The sequence below is a fragment of the Raphanus sativus genome, chromosome 6 (assembly GCF_000801105.2).
Source record: "Raphanus sativus cultivar WK10039 chromosome 6, ASM80110v3, whole genome shotgun sequence".
NCBI lineage: Eukaryota > Viridiplantae > Streptophyta > Magnoliopsida > Brassicales > Brassicaceae > Raphanus > Raphanus sativus.
In genome coordinates, this window is record NC_079516.1 from 19,977,936 (window position 1) to 19,999,073 (window position 21,138).

At 35.4% G+C, this 21,138-nt stretch overlaps 5 protein-coding genes across 7 annotated transcripts; 4 read left to right on the forward strand and 1 right to left on the reverse strand.

The window, feature by feature from the left end:
- The first annotated feature begins 2,524 nt into the window (after positions 1 to 2,524).
- Positions 2,525 to 6,625, forward strand: LOC108810197 (uncharacterized). Of its 2 annotated transcripts, none has more exons than XM_056988786.1 (2): positions 2,525 to 5,892; positions 6,044 to 6,625. In XM_056988786.1, the coding sequence occupies exons 1-2, from the start codon at positions 3,573 to 3,575 to the stop codon at positions 6,268 to 6,270; spliced, it is 2,547 nt and encodes an 848-aa protein (XP_056844766.1). In that variant the 5' UTR covers positions 2,525 to 3,572; the 3' UTR covers positions 6,271 to 6,625. The 2 variants fall into 2 exon arrangements, with proteins under 2 accessions (XP_056844766.1, XP_056844767.1); XM_056988787.1 differs by lacking the exon at positions 6,044 to 6,625 and having other exon boundaries at positions 2,525 to 5,495; positions 5,569 to 5,788.
- A 108-nt stretch (positions 6,626 to 6,733) lies between these two features.
- On the reverse strand, positions 6,734 to 7,570 carry LOC108808076 (uncharacterized). Its single transcript, XM_018580276.2, has one exon. The coding sequence runs from the start codon at positions 7,535 to 7,537 to the stop codon at positions 6,857 to 6,859; it is 681 nt and encodes a 226-aa protein (XP_018435778.2). The 5' UTR covers positions 7,538 to 7,570; the 3' UTR covers positions 6,734 to 6,856.
- Positions 7,571 to 7,672: 102 nt separating this feature from the next.
- On the forward strand, positions 7,673 to 10,178 carry LOC108806295 (calcineurin B-like protein 9). Its single transcript, XM_018578369.2, has 9 exons — positions 7,673 to 7,843; positions 8,012 to 8,229; positions 8,569 to 8,651; positions 8,982 to 9,041; positions 9,121 to 9,229; positions 9,308 to 9,360; positions 9,507 to 9,587; positions 9,659 to 9,771; positions 9,863 to 10,178. The coding sequence occupies exons 2-9, from the start codon at positions 8,151 to 8,153 to the stop codon at positions 9,924 to 9,926; spliced, it is 642 nt and encodes a 213-aa protein (XP_018433871.1). The 5' UTR covers positions 7,673 to 7,843; positions 8,012 to 8,150; the 3' UTR covers positions 9,927 to 10,178.
- Positions 10,179 to 10,493: 315 nt separating this feature from the next.
- LOC108806294 (uncharacterized) lies at positions 10,494 to 12,078 on the forward strand. Its single transcript, XM_018578368.2, has 3 exons — positions 10,494 to 10,711; positions 10,868 to 11,388; positions 11,490 to 12,078. The coding sequence occupies exons 1-3, from the start codon at positions 10,543 to 10,545 to the stop codon at positions 11,709 to 11,711; spliced, it is 912 nt and encodes a 303-aa protein (XP_018433870.1). The 5' UTR covers positions 10,494 to 10,542; the 3' UTR covers positions 11,712 to 12,078.
- A 285-nt stretch (positions 12,079 to 12,363) lies between these two features.
- LOC108807229 (casein kinase II subunit beta-1) lies at positions 12,364 to 14,431 on the forward strand. 2 transcript variants are annotated; one of them, XM_018579485.2, is made up of 5 exons: positions 12,364 to 12,903; positions 13,140 to 13,352; positions 13,495 to 13,604; positions 13,682 to 13,847; positions 14,010 to 14,431. In XM_018579485.2, the coding sequence occupies exons 1-5, from the start codon at positions 12,687 to 12,689 to the stop codon at positions 14,138 to 14,140; spliced, it is 837 nt and encodes a 278-aa protein (XP_018434987.1). In that variant the 5' UTR covers positions 12,364 to 12,686; the 3' UTR covers positions 14,141 to 14,431. The 2 variants fall into 2 exon arrangements, with proteins under 2 accessions (XP_018434987.1, XP_018434988.1); XM_018579486.2 differs by having other exon boundaries at positions 12,370 to 12,903; positions 13,510 to 13,604.
- The last annotated feature ends 6,707 nt before the right edge of the window (positions 14,432 to 21,138 follow it).

Genomic DNA, 21,138 nt, shown 5'->3' on the forward strand with positions numbered 1-21,138 from the left:
AGCAAAAAACTAAAATCACAGCTTCAACCAATCAGGCCCTAAGCCTCTTGGAAACACTTGAAGAACTATAAAATAACTAAACTTAGAAACTAGTCTCTCTTATGAGAATATATGCAAATGTTTATACAGAAAATGATACATTACATTTTCCAATTTGTTGTGACATTAATATAAAAGTTAAGATATATATTATGTGATCTGGAAAAGGCAGATATGCTGTTTTTATATAGTAAAATAAACTTAACAAAATTGTAGAAAGCATGTGTACTTCAAATTTCAAATAAAAATGACCGTACCATTTAATATAATAGCTAAATTGGACTAATTAGGTAAGACACAAGGAATAATACTGTTACTTGAGATTGTTCTTTGAGTTTCTCCTTGTGTCTTACCTAAAACTCTTACTTGACATTGTCTTTACTTATGTTCTGTTAGCTAATATTGTTTTCTTGACATTGTTCTTTGATTTTGAGTTTTTCCTTCTTATGATCCTCTGCTGATCCTCTGTTCCTCCATTATTATTGTCCAGATCGCAGGTCTAAAGACCATAGTGGGATGATCACCCCCACTAATGGAGAGGGATCTTAGCCCATGTGAGAAAGTGAGCAAAGCTCGTAGGCTTTTCAAGATGATATTCAATGAGCTCTTAGTTGATGTTGAAGCCAAACACAGTATACGTGTTGATCACGATGCTAGGATGATACTTAAGTGGCAGAACATGTGTGTAAACACAGACTATATGTTTGGAGAAGTTCATGGTATCCTGGTTGGTGACGAGTTCGATTACAAGTCCGAGATGAGTGTTGTGGGTTTGCATTTTGGCATGATGAGTGGCATAGATTATCAGGAGATGAGTCCATGAGTGATTTTGGCTACAAGCATAGTAGCTTCAGAAGGAAGCGAGTATCGCAACGTTTTCAAGGGGGACCAGTTGCTTTACTCTGGGTAAGAAAAGATTTGGTGAAAGGTAATGAGGCTCTCGTGAATAGCATGAAACAAAAAACTAAAGTCAGAGTGATTCGTGGGTTCAATGGGCATCATGGAAAGAAGCAGATGTTTGTCATGGATGGATTTTTTCCTTCTTTTGGTTTTATATGTTTCCACATTGAGTTATGGTCAATGCAATGTGTCCACTTTAGTAGATTTATTTTTGGAAAACATATATAAACTAATTGAACTAATTAGTCCAATTTAGCTATTATATTAAATGGTAAGGTCGTTTTTATTTGAAATTTGAAGTACACATGCTCTCTCAATTTTGTAAAGTTTATTTTACTATATAAAAACAGCATATCTGCCTTTTTCAGATCACATAATATATATCTTAACTTTTATATTAATGTCACAACAAATTGGAAAATGTAATGTATCATTTTCTGTACAAACATTTACATATATTCTCATAAGAGAGACTAGTTTCAAAGTTTAGTTCTTTTATAGTTTTTCAAGTGTTTCTAAGAGGCTTAGTTTCTAAGCTTCTAAGTTTATAATTACAACTCAGTTGTAATTACACTATGATAGAATGAGTATTCATAACATAACCTACAAAATTTTATCAGGAAAATATAATTGATCGATATTTGGTCACAAGATCATTTAATCAATCAACATGTCAAACTGTGTAATATCCATTCACGCTTTCCTTGTTCCATGCACAACCTTGACTAACTTTTTTAGAGGTTCCAAAAAAATATAACATCCGTCTAAATTATATATCATAAAAGCTAAACAAATGCTAACAAACTCATGCACAAGATAACTAGATCTTAGTTTGAAAGAAAACCATAAACTAAGGAATTTTCTACTAAAAATCTTTCAGTTATACATTTATGATTTAACAATGTAGTTAAACATAAGTATTATAATCTAAAATTAGACATATACCAGATTAAAATATGTTATCTTTAGAAAATATTATGATTGTGATTTCATCTTATAATGATATTACAAATGTCTCACATGACCATTTTTATGGTATTTGTATTTAGGCACCACTAATCAATCTCATTATAAATGTTGTTGTGAACCTTTCTCATATCTCAGACACTACTATGCAAGAAAACATTATAAGAATACTAAAATCAAATATAGACTTGTTTGGCGTATTTCAAAGAAGGTATCAGACAGTTGGATCGAGCCAGCGAGTGAGGAAGATTCGTTTGATTCTACCGCTAGTGGAAGTGGAAGTGTGGAACAGACATCAAAACACAAGCTATGTTCGAAAAAACAGGGAAGCAAGTGAAACAGAGAAGAGACTTGGACTGGTTCCTAGAATCATATAGTTTTCAGTACAAAATTGGAACTTTGTGCTGTCGAGTTTGGTCCAGAGGAAGATGGTGATATGGTGATGATGTCTCAAACACGAGAAATCTGACATGAACATTGAAAATTGAACAAAAAAAAAAACTGAATTCAATAAGTTTGACAAAAAAAATGTAAAAAGAGAAGGCATGCATGGTTGTCAATCATCATAATCAACATGATATGATCATGGAAAGCACCAAGGACTGGAAGCATGAACCTGATCCGGAAGAGCATGTAGATGAGGATGCAACATTGAAGAATGCTTGGAAACAAGAAGAATACATTGGTCTTGGCCGAAGCTTGATCATCCAAGACACCTTTACCATCATTCAAGCTACTCCACCTTCAAGCTGATCATCATCTAGGCAAGTAGCTTGTGTGTGCTCTTTTCCTAACCTTTGGTTTTGTCCCACTGGGTTTTCCAAAGGAAGGTTTTTAACGAGGCCACAAGTCTACTTCTCCTATCTCCTAGATGATTGATCTTGGTCTGTCCACATGAAGACCTTATGTTATATTTTATCCTATGTTTTTATGTCTTTGCTTTCGAAAACATTTAGTCTTTAAGTTGGTCTTTGTTGTATTTTCGAGAGGAGCCTTTGTTTTACTCCTTTCTTCTGTTTTCGAGATGCTGTGCATGTGCAGCCATCTCTCCTATATATTAGGCACGAAATTGAGTAATAAAAAATCATCTTTTCAGTCAAAAACTTGTGTTCGTATTTGTGAATTCTCTCTGAGAAATTCTCTTGTTGGTGTGTAATATCCAGCAGCCCTAGGTGTCTAAGGAGGTGTGTCATATCCGATCTAGCCATCTAAAAGTGTCAAGGAGTCTCTTCCGCAACTCTTTGAATCATCCATCGACCCACATGCCTTGAGAAACTTGAGTCTTTTGATTCGTTTCTGCAAGGATTATCCCATCTGTTCCAGAGCCTTCCTAGGATCGTATCAAGTGGTATCAGAGCAACTCTGGAAGGGAAGTGTTTGTCAATCTCTCTGATTTTCGTTTGGTCCATTCATATTCTCCTGAGATTGATAGATCTGTGTTTTTGTTGTTGAAATCTGATAAATCTGAGAATTTTGATCATAGATCTGTTGTAGTTCTTTCATATTCTCTTTGATTTTGTGATAGATCTGATCAGGTTGTGAGAATTTCGAATTTTTTTCTTAAATCTGATCTGTTTTCTCTTTAAAATTTAAACTTTTGTTTCTGTTGTGATCAGATTTGCTGTGAACTACTTACTGGCTGTGTTCTTTCTTTTGTCTCAGGTACAATGGCAAGAGATCATGAAGGAAGAATCAACACTGCCAAGACTGCTACTTTGCAGAAAATTATGAAATTCAGAATGGAACAGCAGCAGATACATGAGGAGCATATGCAGCAAAGGAGAAGCAGATTATCCAGAGATGAGTACAAGCCAAGAGGGTATGATCAGTTGGAAAGAAACCAGAAGCATGCTGTTGTTATCAAAGACACTCCACAACAAAGAAGGTTTGAAAGAGACAAGTGGAGCAGAGATTGCAGCCAACCATCTGAGACAAAGCTCTATCCTTCCATCTCAAGTCAGAAACTAGAAGACAGTAGGAGATCTCGTCCATCCACTGGAATTGTTTCAACCAAGAAGAAACCAATCTGTGCCAGCAAGGAGAAGACAGTCTCTAAACCATTTAGAGGAGATAAACAATATTGTTTATTCAGTGAAAAGGATAAGGAGGCTTTGTTACAAGTAATGATGGATGTGGAGAGGCAATTCAAAAGGAGCAACAAAACACGTGCAGCCATTGAAACACAGCATCAGGAACCAGCTACTACTGTCTCAGATCTCAAAGATACAGAACCAGAATCAGCTGCACCTATTCAAGAAGATCAAGCCAAAGTATCATCTCCTATCAATCAGAAAGAAGAGCAACCAGTTCAGGACATCATGGTTCCTTTCATACAGACTGTAGTAGAAGAGGAGACACCCAAGGAACCACAAGCAGACCATGGAATGATGCAACTGATTGTCTTTGATCCATCTGATTTCCAAAGGACATTCTTGGGTACTTTTCTAATCAATCCTTTTATATGGAGCAAGACTAGAGCTGTGGAGCTTTCAAGACACGAATTGGGCTTGAAGAATGTTGTATTTGAGCCTGGAGGAGAGTTGTGGCATCACAGGAACAACACCATAATGATTGAGAAGAAATCGGTAGCAACAACACTTGATTTTGGTGATCTTTTACTTTCTGGAGATAAGGTGTTGCACGTCTCAGGTCAGCAAGAGTTTCATTATGAAACCAACTGGAGAATTTTACCCACTCAGTCCTTGATCCAACGAACCAGACCACGCAGTAAATGGCCACCTGATCTTCAAGTTATTACCAGTTTGGCAAAATATGTCGGTTTGGATCAGTTCCAAGAGATGTTTACATGTGATTGGGTTGGAAGATTACAGACCTACTTGTGGAAACCTGGAGCATATTTCAGCATATTTATCTTCCTTGGAGAGCATTCTGCTCGTGCTAGAATCAGCTGGGGTCATAAGGAGTTGCAACCTGATCATAATGTCTTGCTTCTCGACCATGTCAAGATATGGAAGCCACCAGATATGCAGCAGCTTCAGTACCCTTGCAGAGACTATCAAACCATGATTGGAGATGAAGGAGTTACTGGAGAAATTGGTAAAGTGATCACTGGACCAGGAGAAGAACTCATGTTTTCTTCTCAAATCAAGGAGAAACCACCAGATCAACTTATCCTACAACATACTCCAAAGAAACCAACCCGAGGTATCCATCTAAACTCAAAGAAAAATATGATACCTGATTTGCTTGCTGTTGGTACAGGTCAAACTGTTTTGAGGTCTACATTTTTCGAAAAGAGGGGCTATAACTATCAGGGTATCAAAGATGAGTCCTTGGCTAAGTTGGAGATGCAACAAGCAAACCTTGAAAGCTGTTTAGCCGCCAGTCTTGACATAGGAGCAGTCCGAGGACCATATCTCAACAACCACAAGGAATTATTCAACAAACTCGACTGCTATGGAAACTTAACTCATGAGGGTCTCAGGTCGAATTGGAATCGTGTCCAAAGCTTCTCGGGTGAAAGAGTTATGGGTTCTACAAGTCGGGTGATTCTGTGTGTGCTTTGTTTGAACTTTTCTGAGTTTAGAACATCTCAATCCTATCTATGGCGACCAGGTGAGCATGCTAAGGTAAGTGATCATATTTTCAGTAATTCTTTTATTATTGATTACACAGACATGATGCACTTGTTTTTGTCAAAAGAGCCATGTGCAGATTATAAGGAAGCTTGGAAGCAATCAAGGAAAAATAACAAGCATGAGGAAGACAATCAGTTCAAGCCACCTGATCTGAACAAGAACCAACATGTCCCTGGCTTTATCATCATCAAAGAAGCACCTCCAGATGCAGCATACAAACCAGAACCAAGCAGAAACAAATTTGGGATAAAACTCTTACTCTTTGATAAATTTTTATGTGCTAACTTGTTTTGTTTTATTGCATCAGGAGTAAGGAGAGCTAACTGGATCAGTGTTTCCTCTATATCCGAATCTAACAGCAACAATGCCTATCTAAGAGGCTTTCAAGGTAAGTGTAATCTGATTTCAAACTTCTATATTGCTGATTTGGTCTCCTTTATTGAAGGTAAAGCAGATTTGAGGTCAAATCTTCTTGAAGAGGGAGGGGATGGCTCCGATTTTAAACTTTGATGTTACTGACTTGGTCCTCTCTGTTGCAGGTAAAACAGATTTGAGGACAAATCTTTTTGAAGAGGGAGGGGATGATGTGATCATGGGAAGCACCAAGGAACGGAAGCATGAACCTGAACCTGAACCTGAAGAGCTTGTAGCTGAGGATGCTACATTGAAGAATGCTTGGAAACAAGAAGAATATATTGGTCTTGGCCGAAGCTTGATCATCCAAGACACCTTTACCATCATTCAAGCTACTCCACCTTCAAGCTGATCATCATCTAGGCAAGTAGCTTGTGTGTGCTCTTTTCCTAACCTTTGGTTTTGTCCCACTGGGTTTTCCAAAGGAAGGTTTTTAACGAGGCCACAAGTCTACTTCTCCTATATCCTAGATGATTGATCTTGGTCTGTCCACATGAAGACCTTATCTTATTTTTATAGCTATGTTTTTATGTTATTTAGTTTTCGAAAACTTGGTCTTTGTTTAGTTTCCAAGGGAGCCTGTTCCCTTTATTTTTATTTCAAGTTTCGAGACCTTGTGCATGTACAAGGCTTCTCCTTTATATTGTGGTCGTGGCCCTCTTGTATTATCATCCATCTTTTTATCAAAAACCTTTGTTTTCTCTTTTCTTCTTGCTTGTCGAGTAGATTGAGTGTTGGTGTGTAATATCCAACTTCTGGTGTGTAATATCCAGAGCCCAAGGATCTCTTCTTCGGTGTGTCATATCCGGATTAGATATCTAGGAGTATCAAGAGATCATCCATCCCTCTTGTGTCACCATTCGATCCACTGCCTTTGAGAAACTCGAGTCTCTTGATTCGTTTCTGCAAAGTATTATCTCATCTGTTCCAGAGCCTTCCTAGGATCTTGTCACAACAAAAGCGCGGCAGATAGGGCAAGCGTTGCTACGAGTCAACCACATGGATATACATAGATCGTGGAACTGATGAGAACAATTTGGCATGTCGAAATAGATTTCACCCCTGGGATTTAGCTCCTCCAAACAAATGGCGCATGTCTCCATCTCCTCGTCTAGTTCAGGGAAAGGAATATCGTCTCCTACGAATCTGTGTGGAGTGACTGTGACGTATAGGAAGATGTATAATGGCCCTGAAACTCGCTCCTCGGCTGCTTTAGAAGCGATTTTAACTGAAAGATGATCGCATAAAACAGGGTCTAACTGGAGGAGAGGATTGATGTTGTGCGGATCAAAGCTAACAATGTCTTTTAGTAGGATGTAAGGGATTGGGAATGGAGGAGCTGTGTTTGATCCGATAGTGTCCACGGATCCGTCACGCTGGTGTACGAGAAGCACTTCTGTATCACGCTTTAGTATTATCTCTAAAGTGTTGAAGGAAGACTTGTATGACACGATTGCATCAATATCAATCGTTGCTTGTTCTCCACTCTCCAACATCATCAACGAACAATTTTTTCTCCTCTCCAACATTGTTGTTTTCTGAAAGTAGCACAAGTGAATTAGAGAGGTTATTGTATAGTGGTGATTTAGTCGGCTAAAAGACTTTCCTTTTTTCTTCATTTTTTCTATTTTTTTTTTAATTTGGATGATAAAGAATGAATAAAAGGAAAATTTATAGGTCACGGTCCTTGGTTGTTATTTCGCACGCGATCAAGCATTCACACGTACGACGCTCGCCCGTCTTATAAAACCCTCAATCGGCCTCCGGAGAACAAAAAAGCCCAGTAATATCTATACAGTTAATCTCAGCCGTCCGATCATGCATCTCCCTCCGTCATAGATTTTTTTTTCTTTTTTCCGTCACAGATCTTCGTCGCCTCTCTCTCTCTCTCTCTCTCTCTCTCTCACCGAGCCGTTCTCTCGGTGGTAAGTACCCAAATCCGATTTTCCCTTTGTTCTCCAATTTCAACGTTCAATTTCTGGGTTCGGAGATCCAGGAGCCGCGCATACATTATCTTGATCGATTATCGATTTATTTTCAGATTATTAGGGTTTAATTTTAAATGTTTTGGGGTTCTTCTGTGTGTTGTGTAGATTGTAATGATGATTATGACGACGGGAAGTAACATCAGCGAACAAGCTTTACTGTCTCAGAACAGAACTCGTTGAATTAGCGTCTCTATTCATCGAATAAGCTTCTTCTTCTTCGTTTTTACTTGTTATCTGTAAGTAAATGGGCTGTTTACATTCCACTGCTGCGAGAGAGTTTCCTGGTCATGAGAACCCTGTGAAGCTTGCCTCTGAGACGGCTTGTAAGTTTTACTTGCACTACACGTTTCTTCTTCTTGCCTTAAATGTCCCAATAGCATTATTTAACTCATTTTTCCTTTTTATTGTAACCCAAACAATTTGAAAAGCTATATCTTATTGAATAGTCTGTTGTTTCGTCTGTAACTTCGTTACTAACAAGGATCCCTCCTGTTGTTTGAGCCATGACATAATCCTATCCAATTAGTATCTCGGTCATAGTATTTTCAAGAAGTGCCTCTCTACCATTTATTATGGCCATTTTTCTTCTAATTGATTTGTTTTTTTGTGACTAATCTCGCAGCTTTGGCTAATTTTTGTAAAATTGTTTTTTTTTATTCCAGTCAGCGTTAGTGAGGTTGAAGCATTGTACGAGTTATTCAAGAGCATAAGCAGCTCGGTTGTTGACGATGGCTTGATCAACAAGGTAACTGATAATTTGATAGCTGTTGATTACCTCGTGGCAAGATCTTGAAGTATAGTGACGTAATATTAAATTCACTATTATCCATAGCATATATGTCAACTTTGTTGACTTTAACCAATTTATATTATTAGGCGATAATTGGATCCCCATGCTGGCTGATCTGTAGGCTCCTTATTGCTCAACAAGTCTGTGTGTGTATTGAATGTTGATAGTTGACTTGAATTATAGTTCTTTTTCTTTTATTGGTTTGGTTTTGAAAGTTGAAAGTTAAAGTTTTGGTGGCCCACTTATGGATATTTTTACTTATTTCTCGACCAACTTGTAATGCAGGAAGAGTTTCAACTTGCTTTGTTCAAGAACAGAAAGAAGGAAAACTTGTTTGCCAATAGGGTACAAATCTCAAGCTCTCTCAGACCTTTAGAACGTTCTAGTTAATCCTAAAGACTGATCTTAGTGCCCTCGTTTGCAGATATTTGATTTGTTTGATGTTAAACGAAAAGGTGTAATTGATTTTGGAGACTTTGTGAGATCACTCAATGTTTTCCATCCTAATGCTTCTCTAGAGGAGAAAACAGACTGTAAGTCCTCAATTGTCGCTGTTCCTATGAAGCCTTGCCGTGATTTTTTATTCACGTTGGTCTCTTTTTTTATCTCAGTTACCTTTAGGCTATACGACATGGACTGCACGGGGTTCATTGAACGCCAAGAGGTATACATTTCTAAGATGTTTCGTTTTGGTATCCCATATATGTTTCAGAGTCTTAGTTTCTGAGCATGAATGAATGTTCCTGATTTTGCATCGTTTACGGAATAAAGCCTTCAGGTATTCATGATCATGTATTTGATTCCTACCAGGTGAAGCAAATGTTGATTGCACTTCTCTGCGAATCTGAAATGAAACTAGCTGATGATACCATAGAAGTGATACTCGATCAGGTTTGTTACTTATTACAACTTACTTGTACGAATGCAAAGACTCTTTTGTAAAACTTGCTTTTGGTGATCAGACATTTGAGGACGCAGATGTGGATCGGGATGGGAAGATTGGTAAGACAGAGTGGAGCGATTTCGTGATCAAAAACCCATCTTTGCTTAAAATCATGACTCTTCCATATCTGAGGTATGTTTACCTTTCTATGCATCTGCTCAATTGCTTTGATTAGTTTTGGTGCTAGTCTTACAAGTTCGAGGAATTAAAAATTCAATTGCAGAGACATAACGACCACGTTTCCAAGTTTTGTCTTTAACTCGGAGGTGGATGAGATTGCGACATGACGAAACAAGTTGGGTTTTATATAGACCAAGTTGTAGCCTGGACCAAGAACACGACCGGTTGTAACAGTGTTATGTAGTACCACTTTCTTAATTTTTTTCGTTTTCTAGGGTCCAATTTCAATTAATTGGATTCCACGTCGTTATTTTTATCAAAAATTGACTATATTAAGTTGTAGTTCTACCGTTGTTCAAAAGAAAAGTTGTAGTTCTACCAAGGAAAAAAAAAACTAATACAAAATCTCATTTCTGATAGTTTAAATTTCTATATAATTCTTGGATATTTCGTGTAATAAGATTTTTATTTGGATAAATTTAAATAAAATTAACACTTTTGTAAATGATTTTTAACTAAATGATATAAATTTGAATAAAGTTTTGGTGATAATTTTGAACTGATCAAACCATGATTTAAAATTAGATGCGCCTTGAGCCGAATAAACCATTGGAAAACAAAAACTGTCATACGGCAACAAGTATGAACGAGAAAGCCCAATGGGCCGATTCTTTCGGGTATCAAATTAACACCGCCAAAGTCTTCTTCTCACGAGACCAGCACGTGAGTACGAAGATTTGCTTGGTTATTGATTCAGGTGCAGAGGAGAAGCAACGGAAAAAGATGGAACGAAGAGTAATGAACGAGGCGGCGGTGGAAGAAATCGCGGCGAGGCTTTCCTCTCTCGAAGACCTCTACTTCCCACGCGCCGTTCAATCAACCACTGCTTCTTCCGACCAACGTAAATCCATTCTCCTAGACCTTCTCCGTCGTGATCCCGCCGTTTTCCTCGGTAAATTTCTCTATCTCACTGCAGTAACTTTATGAAAATTTCGTGCCTAGTAACGATCATTATTCAATTTTAGACTGAATAAACCCTAACAATCATTATTCAATTTTATTCAATTTTGCTATTGAAACTTAGCTTTTTGATTTGATTTGATTTCAGAGCGTTATGGATCGCAGCTGAGTGTAGACGAATTGCTCGAGTTCGATGCTTTAAAACACGACTACGAGGTTGATTGGCACTTGAAGAGCCTGAGGAAGAAGATAAGTCCGACCTCAGAGGAGCTGAGATCGAGGTCTGTAGCTGTGAGGAACAGGAGGCTGGCTTTCTTGAACAAGCTTGTATCGGAAGGACAGTATTTCTCCGAGGATGCTATGAGAGACAGAGAGCCGTATCTGCACCACGAGTATGTCGGGAAGTTTCAGGATTCGTTGGGTAGGAACATGGCTAGGCCTGGGGAACGTTGGTCAGAGACGTTGATGAGACGGGCTGAGGAGGCTGCGTTGGTTTCTAGGATTAGGGAGGAGCAGCAGAGGTTGGGTGTTGCTGAGTGTGATTGGGTTGGTGGTAATGAGAAGATGGAGGAGTCTGAAGATGAATCGGAACAAGAAGAAGTGGAAACTGAAGACGAAGAAGTAGAAGAAGAGGAAAAGCCGGCAGGAGCTAGCTCAAGCCTTGCAGAGGTAGGTAACTTGTTTCTTGCTGTGTATGTTGGTTTTATTCAATTGTTGTGCAAAAGAAAACCTTTTTTTTTTTTACATTTTTGCTCGTCTATTACTTTCAGGCGGGTAGAGAAGAGAACAAGCAGGGATCAGTTTTACCGGTGGAGGAGATGCAAGAGATGATGGATCAGTTCACATCAATCATGCAGCAGAAGTTCTTATCAGGAGAAGATCATGAGCATTTGGATTACACAAAGATAGACAATGACGAGAATCTTGATGATCATTGGCTTCGAGAGGTTGGCCTTGACGCTGAAGAGAAGTACTTTGGTGACGATGACTAATGGACCACAGTCGAACTCCCTGCTCTTTTTGTAAGATGTGATATCTCCTCTCCCTTTCTATTTCTCTCTTTATAGAAGAAAATACTGATTGTTGGTATTAGATAGCGAGAGTATCAGTATCTTGTGATAAAGAGTTATTTCATCTTTGGTAGGAAAGCTTATGAAAAGTTCCAAACACCAAAATAATAACATTTGGGTGGTTTTGGTTTTGGTTGAGAGATTGTCTTTAAATCTCTCTATGTATAGTATTTACTGTTTTTTTTTCCGTTGGTCAAGAAGTATTTTGTTTGAATTGAGTTAGTGTGTGGGTTTTAGTCAATGTGGAGATGCAGGCTTGAGAATCCCATGAAAACGAATGTTTTAAAAAGTTGATAGATTTTTCATTCAGCGCAAAAGTATTATATATGTACTGGAAGAGTAGAATGGTAAACTGATGGGATTATAGAAATTGATGTTCAGATGTTCTTCAGAATTTGTATTGTTCTTTATTTTTTGTAAAAGTTCGCAAACTCAAAAATACATATATACATGTGGCCACGGAGAGTAGTTTACGAGCGTCGTGTAAATAAGTGCCACGTGGTGAACCAGAAGATGATGGCTCAACTTGAACTCCATGTATCCACTTTCTCTCTGAGTGGCTGCCGATTCACCGCCCCACTTCCTCTCTCCCTCGTCTTCAGGAACCTATAAAACTTTATTCCTCTATTTCCTATTTTACCCCTTTTTAAAGAAGTATTTGTTTTCACAAAACCAAAAATCTAACGGTTAAATTCGATCGAAAAAAGTAATCATCTCTCTGTACCAAACAGACAACTTGCAAAACAGAAAAATACAACAAAGATTCGAGAAAAAGAAAACGAAGAAAAAAAAGCTTTCAATTCAAAACCCTAGAGCTCAATTTTAACAGTTGAACAATAGCTGCATCTGGAAGTTATATATATATATATAGAGAGGTTTGTTAGGACTTTTAGAATCATGTATAGAGAGAGAGGCACGGTTGGTTCGAGACCGGAGGTTGTGGATCGGAAACGAATCAACGGATCTCTTGAACGACCTTCTCCGTCCACGTCTCGTCAAGTTAACGGTAAAGGAAAAGGAACCGTTACTGCGGCGTCAGCGCACTCCGTGAAGCAGCCGCACGACCATAGAGATTCGCGTTCCGCCTCTCTCTCTAAAAACAACGTTTTAGACGGTGAGTTTCGTCCTTCTTGGATATTTAATTAGATATGTGTCTCCTGATCTGGGAGTCAATGAATGTTATTATTTGGTAATCATATACATTTGCAAAAAGCTATTATATATAACTGAATTAAACAAAACGCTCATATATTGTCTCTATTGTATAGATATTGGTTGTTTCACACGTGTTCGTTAGCTGTAAGTCTGTAACTGATGAAAGTATGTGTGTGTGACTTTGATTGGTGATAGATGAATCAGACACAGACAGTGAAGAAGAATCAGATGCCAGTGGTTCAGACACCTCGTGGATATCTTGGTTCTGTAATCTTAAGGGGAACGAGTTCTTCTGTGAGGTCGATGATGACTACATCCAAGATGACTTTAACTTGTGTGGACTCAGCAGTGTAGTCCCGTACTACGAGTACGCTCTTGATCTGATTTTGGATCTAGAATCTTCCCATGGTAAGTTATATATGTTCTTTCTTTTTCATTCCAGAACTAGTTTAGCTAGACAAAGGATCTGCATTGACGTTAGATTAAGATAGTGAGACCAAATATGTATGTCTTGTGAATGTATGATTTGGGATTGGGTCGGTAACAACAGGAGAGATGTTTACAGAGGAACAGAATGAGTTGATCGAGTCAGCTGCTGAGATGCTTTATGGACTTATTCACGCTCGTTACATTTTGACAACCAAAGGATTAGCTGCAATGGTATAAACATTATTGTACACATTTGCGTATTTTATACATCTCTTAAAATATTCTCCTCTTGTTTATTATCCTTGCAGTTAGATAAATACAAAAACTACGACTTTGGAAGGTGTCCTAGAGTTTATTGCTGTGGCCAACCTTGTCTTCCTGTTGGTCAATCGGATTTGCCTCGGTCAAGCACGGTGAAGATATATTGCCCTAAATGTCAAGACATTTACTACCCGCGATCAAAGTATCAAGGCAGTATCCTTTTTTTCACTTCTTGCTGATACATTTCTATAAATGCAGGTTCAGAAAACATTCCAATATAGATGTCTGATGTTTTGATTCTTATGCATAAAGCAATCATCTTTGTGGTTTCAGATCTTGCAGGGTTTGTTGAGCTTTCCTTAATGTAATGAATAGACATTGATGGGGCTTACTTTGGGACAACGTTTCCACATCTGTTCTTGATGACTTATGGAAATCTCAAGCCACCAAAGGCAACACAAAACTATGTTCCAAGAGTTTTTGGTTTCAAATTACACAATCCGTGAGTGAAATTTCAAAGAAAAAACAGGAGAGTGAAGGTGATCATGGCTTTGGATTGGAAAAGAGAAACAAGGAGCGTTTGTAATCTCACCAACGGTGAAGAAGCAGCAGTGTCTATTTGTCATGAGGTATATACACATTAGAAGCAAGCCAAAAAAATGAAAATCTTTTTGATGTTAAACTTGAATTGGTATTTTCCTACTTTTTGTAATCTTCTTCTTTTGTTTTGTTTCTTCCCACTGTGAGATTCTGTCAGATAGTTCAATCATATATTAAGAAGTGTTCCTTTTTAGCCATCTTATCAGAAAATTCACATTATTTACTAGAATATATTTGGTAAGACTAACACGGCCAGAAATGAAAACGAAAAAAATTTATCCTTTCTAGTTTAAGGGAAGTTAAGTCTATTTGTGGAATGTTATAACTTGTGTTCTAACTTGGGAAAACTGCCATATCATATCCTACATATCGCGATATGTTCAATTCATATCAGACTTATATGGTTGTGCTAAAACATATCTGAACTTATATGACTGTGCCAAAACATACCCGACTTATCATTTTTGGTGAAATCAGACACCAGTCGCCACATCAACTGCCACATCATCTACTTTTGTTCGTGTGGATATTACATCAGCTAATTTTATTGACAAGGATGCTATGTGTACAATTTTTTATTTAAAAAAAAACTAAATAGTCTTTTAATAAAATAAATTTTTAGAAAATGTAAAATTTCATAATTTTTTATTATTTAGTAAAATTAACAAAATTAATTAATCAAAAAATAACAAAATTAATTAATCAATAAAATTAATTAAATTTTAATCTTATGTAAGATATATATATGTAAATGTTTCGATCCTATCATAAATCGTCTTTATAAGAGTTATATATGCGTTGTAATGATTCAAATTCAATGTTAGTTTTCCAGTCTTGTTATGCTTTATTAATTATGGATATGTTATTTACATATACAGAATTTAGATTAACTTATCATAAATTTTTTTAAATGTAAACACAACCATGGTTATTTAAGAGTAATACGTTTGTGACATCATTACAACATATATATAACTCTTATAAGGATGGTTTGTGATGGGATCAAAATATTTACGAATATATCTTTTATATAAGATTAAAATTTAATTAAATAATTATTTTTTTGTTAATTTTACTAAATACTAAAAATTTCTAAAATTAAACATTTCTTTTTTTTTTTACTAAAAGACTATTTAGTTTTTTTTTTAAATTGTACATATATCATTCTGGTCAGAAAAATTAACCGGCGTATCATCCACAAGACCAAAAGCAGATAATACGGAAGTTGATGTGGCGACTGGTGTATGATTATAAGTCGGATATGTTTTGGCACAATCATATAAGTTTAGGTATGTTTTAGCACTGCCATATAAGTCGGGTATGAATTGAACATATCGCGATATGTTAGGTATGAAATAATCGTTTTCCCATTCTAACTTTTAATTGTTTATGATTTGTTTACTAGAGTTTAAGATTTAGGTTTAGAGTCTTGTTTTATAAGGTTTGATGATTCTGCAGTAGTTATTCGAAAATAAGGTGACTTTTTTTTTCTTTTTGAACAACAAATAAGGTGATTCTATCTACTCCCTTTTTTCAACATTGAGCACTGTGTTCGGTAGGAAGATTATGCAAGACAGCAGACTCCAAAGTGTGTACTTTTTGGAAAAAAGGGTTAAAAAAAACCAAGGTGATGCTTCTTCTTCCTCTTCTACATTGCAAGCACTATCAGTTTTAGTGCTTAATTAAGCACTTATGCTTCTTCTTCATCTTTTCTTTCCTCTTTTTTTATAAATAAAAATAAGCTAAGCAACCCCTAAGCTTCTTGGGATAATGATGCTCTAGAACCTTAATTGTAAATTGCTAACGAAAGATTCGTTGATACAGTGTAAGTAATGAGGAAACAGGATTATCATTTATTAAGCTGTTCCATCAAAATAGTAAGAGAAAAGAAGTAAGAAAGAAATGGGACTAAAAATAATTTGAGGGTAAAACTTTTAATTCATAAGTAACATAGAAATTTCATAAACTAATATTAGATAAATTAATAAATTTTAGCACTCTTGAATTAGCCAGATATAAAATATAACATAATCCAATAATATAATAAAATAATAAATTTACAAAAAGTTTTATGTAAATATAGAATCTTGATATAAACTTAAATTAACAACTAGTGCATATAAAATTCATATGAATATAAATATAAAAATATATTGTATGGTTTATTTTATTCACATCTATTATTTTGTAAATTTAAATCTAAAAATTCAATTATATTTACAATACATATTTTCTATACACCAAAAAGACATAATATTTGTATAATCCAAAATTTCAATGCTTCTCAAACGCTATCATTGGGCATACAGTAATTTCACTTGTAGAAACCAGCCAACTGTCACACCGCCTTCCTCCGGTTCTTACTGATGAAGAGGTACGATATCCGTTCTGAAGTAGTCGCTGACGTAGTTGCTGAAGCAGACGTCGTGTTGAGTGGTGAAAACCATGTGGATGCAAGATGCTGAGCTAGAATTGTGTAGATCGATTTGGACAGCAAGTTTATGATTTAAGGGATGAGGAATAAGTGTATTCCAAGAAAAGAAAAGTTGCACCTAATGTTATTGAAGATGTCCATAATCATGTTGCCTTGGGAACTAGAATTTCGGGAACGTGGAGAATAATATAAGATAGCTATGGGATCGTCTGAAGAGAGACAGAGACACAGATGTTGATCTTATAGAGAGAGATAGAGAGAGAGAAAAGCTCTTGGAAGTGTTCAGGGTCGTACTGAAGAAGTGGCTGAAGTACTTGACGGTAGAGAGACACAAGCAGGTAGCTTAAGAATCTTTCAGTAGCGTGTGTTATGGTGTTAACACTAGACGTTTAAAAGCTGAATTAAGCAGATCTTGTAATAGATTGTTTAAGGAGATTCTAATAAAAGTATTGGTGTTTGCTTGTGTAATTTGTCTCTTGGTTTATCTGTTTCATTACCTTATTGTGGTGTCATCTTTGCACTAACAATTGGTATTAGAACGGGTCACCTAAGTTGCTGGTGTGATCCTAGATGTGAAGATGGACACAGTTGTTTCTGTGCAGAAGGCAATCATGTTGAAGGCGGACCAGTATGGTCATTGGAAGGCTCGCACGAAGCAGATGATTCGAGGAATCAATGAAGATGCGTGGACAACTGTGGAGATTGGTTGGGAGGAGCCTACCATAGTCACAGGAGATGGGAAGAAGCCTAAGGCAAAAGAGGATTGGACAGAGGCAGAGCGCAATGCATCAAAGTTTAATGTAAAGACGCTATCAGTGTTCTTTGGAGCTGTCGAGGTGGAAAAGTTTCAAATGATTCAGGGAAGTAAGTCAGCTAAAGATGCGTGCGAGACCCTGCTGAATTCGTTTGAAGGAGATGAGAGTGTCAAGAAGATACGCCTGGATCATCTTGGGTCGCAATTTGAGAATCTCAGATGGTTTGATAATGATTATGTAGCGAGCTTCAGTGCCAAAATCAGTTCTATGGCACATGAAGCAATTGTGCTTGGAAAGCAGTACAAGAAGAAGAAACTGGTAAAGAATTTGCTGCTATCTTCCAACGAAGTTTGGAGCTCATCCGTGTTTGCATCATCTTCAAGACAAACAGTAGTTCAGTCTACATCAAGCAGTGCGCCAACGAGTATAGTTCTTGTGGCTGACAAAGATGTTGATAGACTTCAAAAAGTTGATATGAGGACGTCTCAGCCTGTGAAACAGTATGGTGACCATGACAGTAGAAGAAGAAGAGAAGATCTCAAGTGCTATGAGTGTGAAGTATTTGGGATGGTCATGCTGCTTGGGTTTAAAAAGAAAAATATAATAAAAAAGTTTGTACTTGCGTTCTAAAATATAAAATAAATAAAAAGAGAAACAAAAAGTAATCTTGGTAGATATTGAACCATATCAATACTTGGTATATCCCCTTCTTATTAATCAAGAAGCATTTTTAAAGAGTAACCTTAAATGTGTAAGTTATTTACATGAGTGTCATGCTGACGTGTCAGCACCATATTCACTCTCAGCCCATATATAAAATCACCCTTGATTCACTAGAGAAATTACAAAGAAATGCCATTGTGGTACCACTCGAATTTCCTCATATACATTATAGTTCAAAATGAATAACTGGACGATTTCGTGTAAAAAGGAAAGTCAAAGATATGTCCGATTTCATCATTTCATGTTTAAGGAAAGTCAAAGATCATTACTATTTCTCTTAATTCTATTTCCCATTAACTCATTCCATGATTTCCTTTTCTATCAAAATATATTGCCATATATAAGGTTACCATAGATCATTGCCATATAATGTATTACGCAATTATGTAGTATAATGTTGTAAAATCTAATATTTGTTTTTTTTTTCAATGCAAGATGTATCAGAAGCCATTTTATTAAAAGTAAACTAAACATTTTTTATAATGTATCAGAAGCCATATAATGTATCAGAAGCCATTTTATTATAACCGTAAATAATAAAACAAAATTGTAAATTTTAAACTAATTTAGTATGTTATTTAATATAACCGTAATTTATGCCAAATCCTCCACAGAAATGGTTATCATTTTAAATTTATACTATACACTTAATATTTGGTCAAATATCGTATTGAATATTGTTTCCTATATTAGGTTCGAAAATATAATACTAACCAAATTTTGGAAGGCGATAATGCGTGTAGTTAAATATAGTAATAGCGTAAATTTTGGGTAAACTACTCAATATTTGTTTCTGGTAATTCTTGTGTGCCTAAACCCTAAGTTGTCTGACTATATATGACCTTCTAAAATCATTTACTCAGCATCATTACCAACCAAGTTCGAACCGGTATGCAATCTAACAAAAAATGAGTTCTATGCACTCAATATCTGAGTTGAAACATTTCAAAGGTGAAAAAGAGATGTAAAAAGTTTTTGGAAGCAATACTAGGCTAAAGATGTAGAAACTTTTATAATATTTTTTCATGGATGCAAAAATAAGTTTTTTTTTAGTTTATTGCAATATGCTCTATATCAACTTAGCCCTGTCTAACCAAACAACTAACACTTTCATATGGTAAATTTTTGCAGGAGGACAAAATGCGACATTTAAAAAGGTTTTGGTTTCTTAGTTTGATCCTTTTCTGAAACAAGGATAAAAAAGATTTGATTTCTCTTTTTGATTCAAATATATAAGCAGGTGACTTCAAATAGACGAGGAGCTTCATGTTCTCACATTTTGTTTGACCCTGAACTCCTAGAAATAGAAGCCTTCAAAAACAAGTAAGCATATATGAACATTTTCATCTGTTAGTTATTTTACTTCTATGTTTGCTTACACAAACTACATTGACAGGATTTGTTTTTCAGGATACCAAGAAGAGGCTTTTCATGTGAGTTGCATATTAATTCGAATGTACTGGTATAAACTAATGAAATAATCGATTAGTTACGTTAGTTCATCATTATTATTAGTTCAAAAAAAAAGAAGTAAACCCCTGTTATAATATTTTTTGTACCTGCAAAATCTCTTTTGTAGTTTTTGTATATGTATTTTCTTATAGTGATTTTTATTTTACAATGCAAACAAAAATTAAATTACAGAAAATAGAATATTAATTTCCAACATTAAAAATATAAGAACAATTTAAGTTGAAATGTTTTCACAGATAAACTAATTTATTTGAAATCAAATTTCTATATATTTAAATGTAAATGATACACTTTATGGTATCAATTCATAATCGTGATTTGCAAGTTATGATCTTTAATTTAATGCATTTATGATTTAGAATATAAGTGAATGATATTTTTTATCAATATATTGATCTCCACACAAATTTAGATTATTATTTAGGTCAATATTGTATTGTATATGGAAAGTCTTGATTGCAATCACAAAATTTTATGTGGAGATAAAATTAGTGCTGATTGCCGTTATTTATACTACTTTCTTAATCTTTACATCACAAACGAAATCCTTGATTCAAATGTTTAATATTAACCTAAAACAGTATTCAGCCGTATTTATCAACTTCCGAAAACAAAAACATTTGAAAAAATCTTAACTTGCAATTTGCCAATCAGTATCATCGAGCGTATATTTGATATATTGATCTCATTTAATAAAGAAATAATTTGAAACTTATATAAATATAAGTGATGGAAGTGCTTCAATGATATCATCTTCTCTCTATTCTTTTGTCTCTAACTTTTTTTGAGATCCAGTACTTAAATAAATGGCATGTTTAGATTTAATTTGTTGGCGATTTGAAGCCTGTCTACACAATATGCCCCTCACATAGAAGACCCACATTTAACATTTACTAGATCTTGATCCGTAGGACCGCACATGTATTAATTTTCAGTTTTAGTTTTCATTTATTTATACTTAATTATATATTTGTAATATTTGATCATTTTATATTGACTAAGCTAGGGGTGGGTATTTGGGTACCCATTCGAATTTCGTTAAAATTTATTCGTGTTTGAGATTTTTGAGTTTAAAGATTCTAGCTCTATTCGGCTATTTATAAATTTTGATTCCGGTTTAATTCAGATCTTTGCGGGTCCGGATAACCCGTTTAAACTATTTTTAAAATTTTTAAATTTATATACTTTAAATTTCCCTAAATCTAAAAATAAAAATACTATAACATGTAAATTTGAGTAATGTAAGCCAAATTACCTAAATTAAAAATATGTTTAACTTGAATATTTGGATGAAGAAGAAATATATATTTTAAGTATTTTTGGTGTTTTTTTATATTTCAAATATTTTAGTCAACTTTAAGATAGCTTATATCTTGGATATTAACTATAAAAATAGATAACATATTCAAGTATATATGATTCAAATATATTCGAATATCCGAAATATTTCGATCGGATCATGTTTGGTTATGGTTATTTAGATACCAGAATGATAAATTTGTTTGGATATTTATCCACT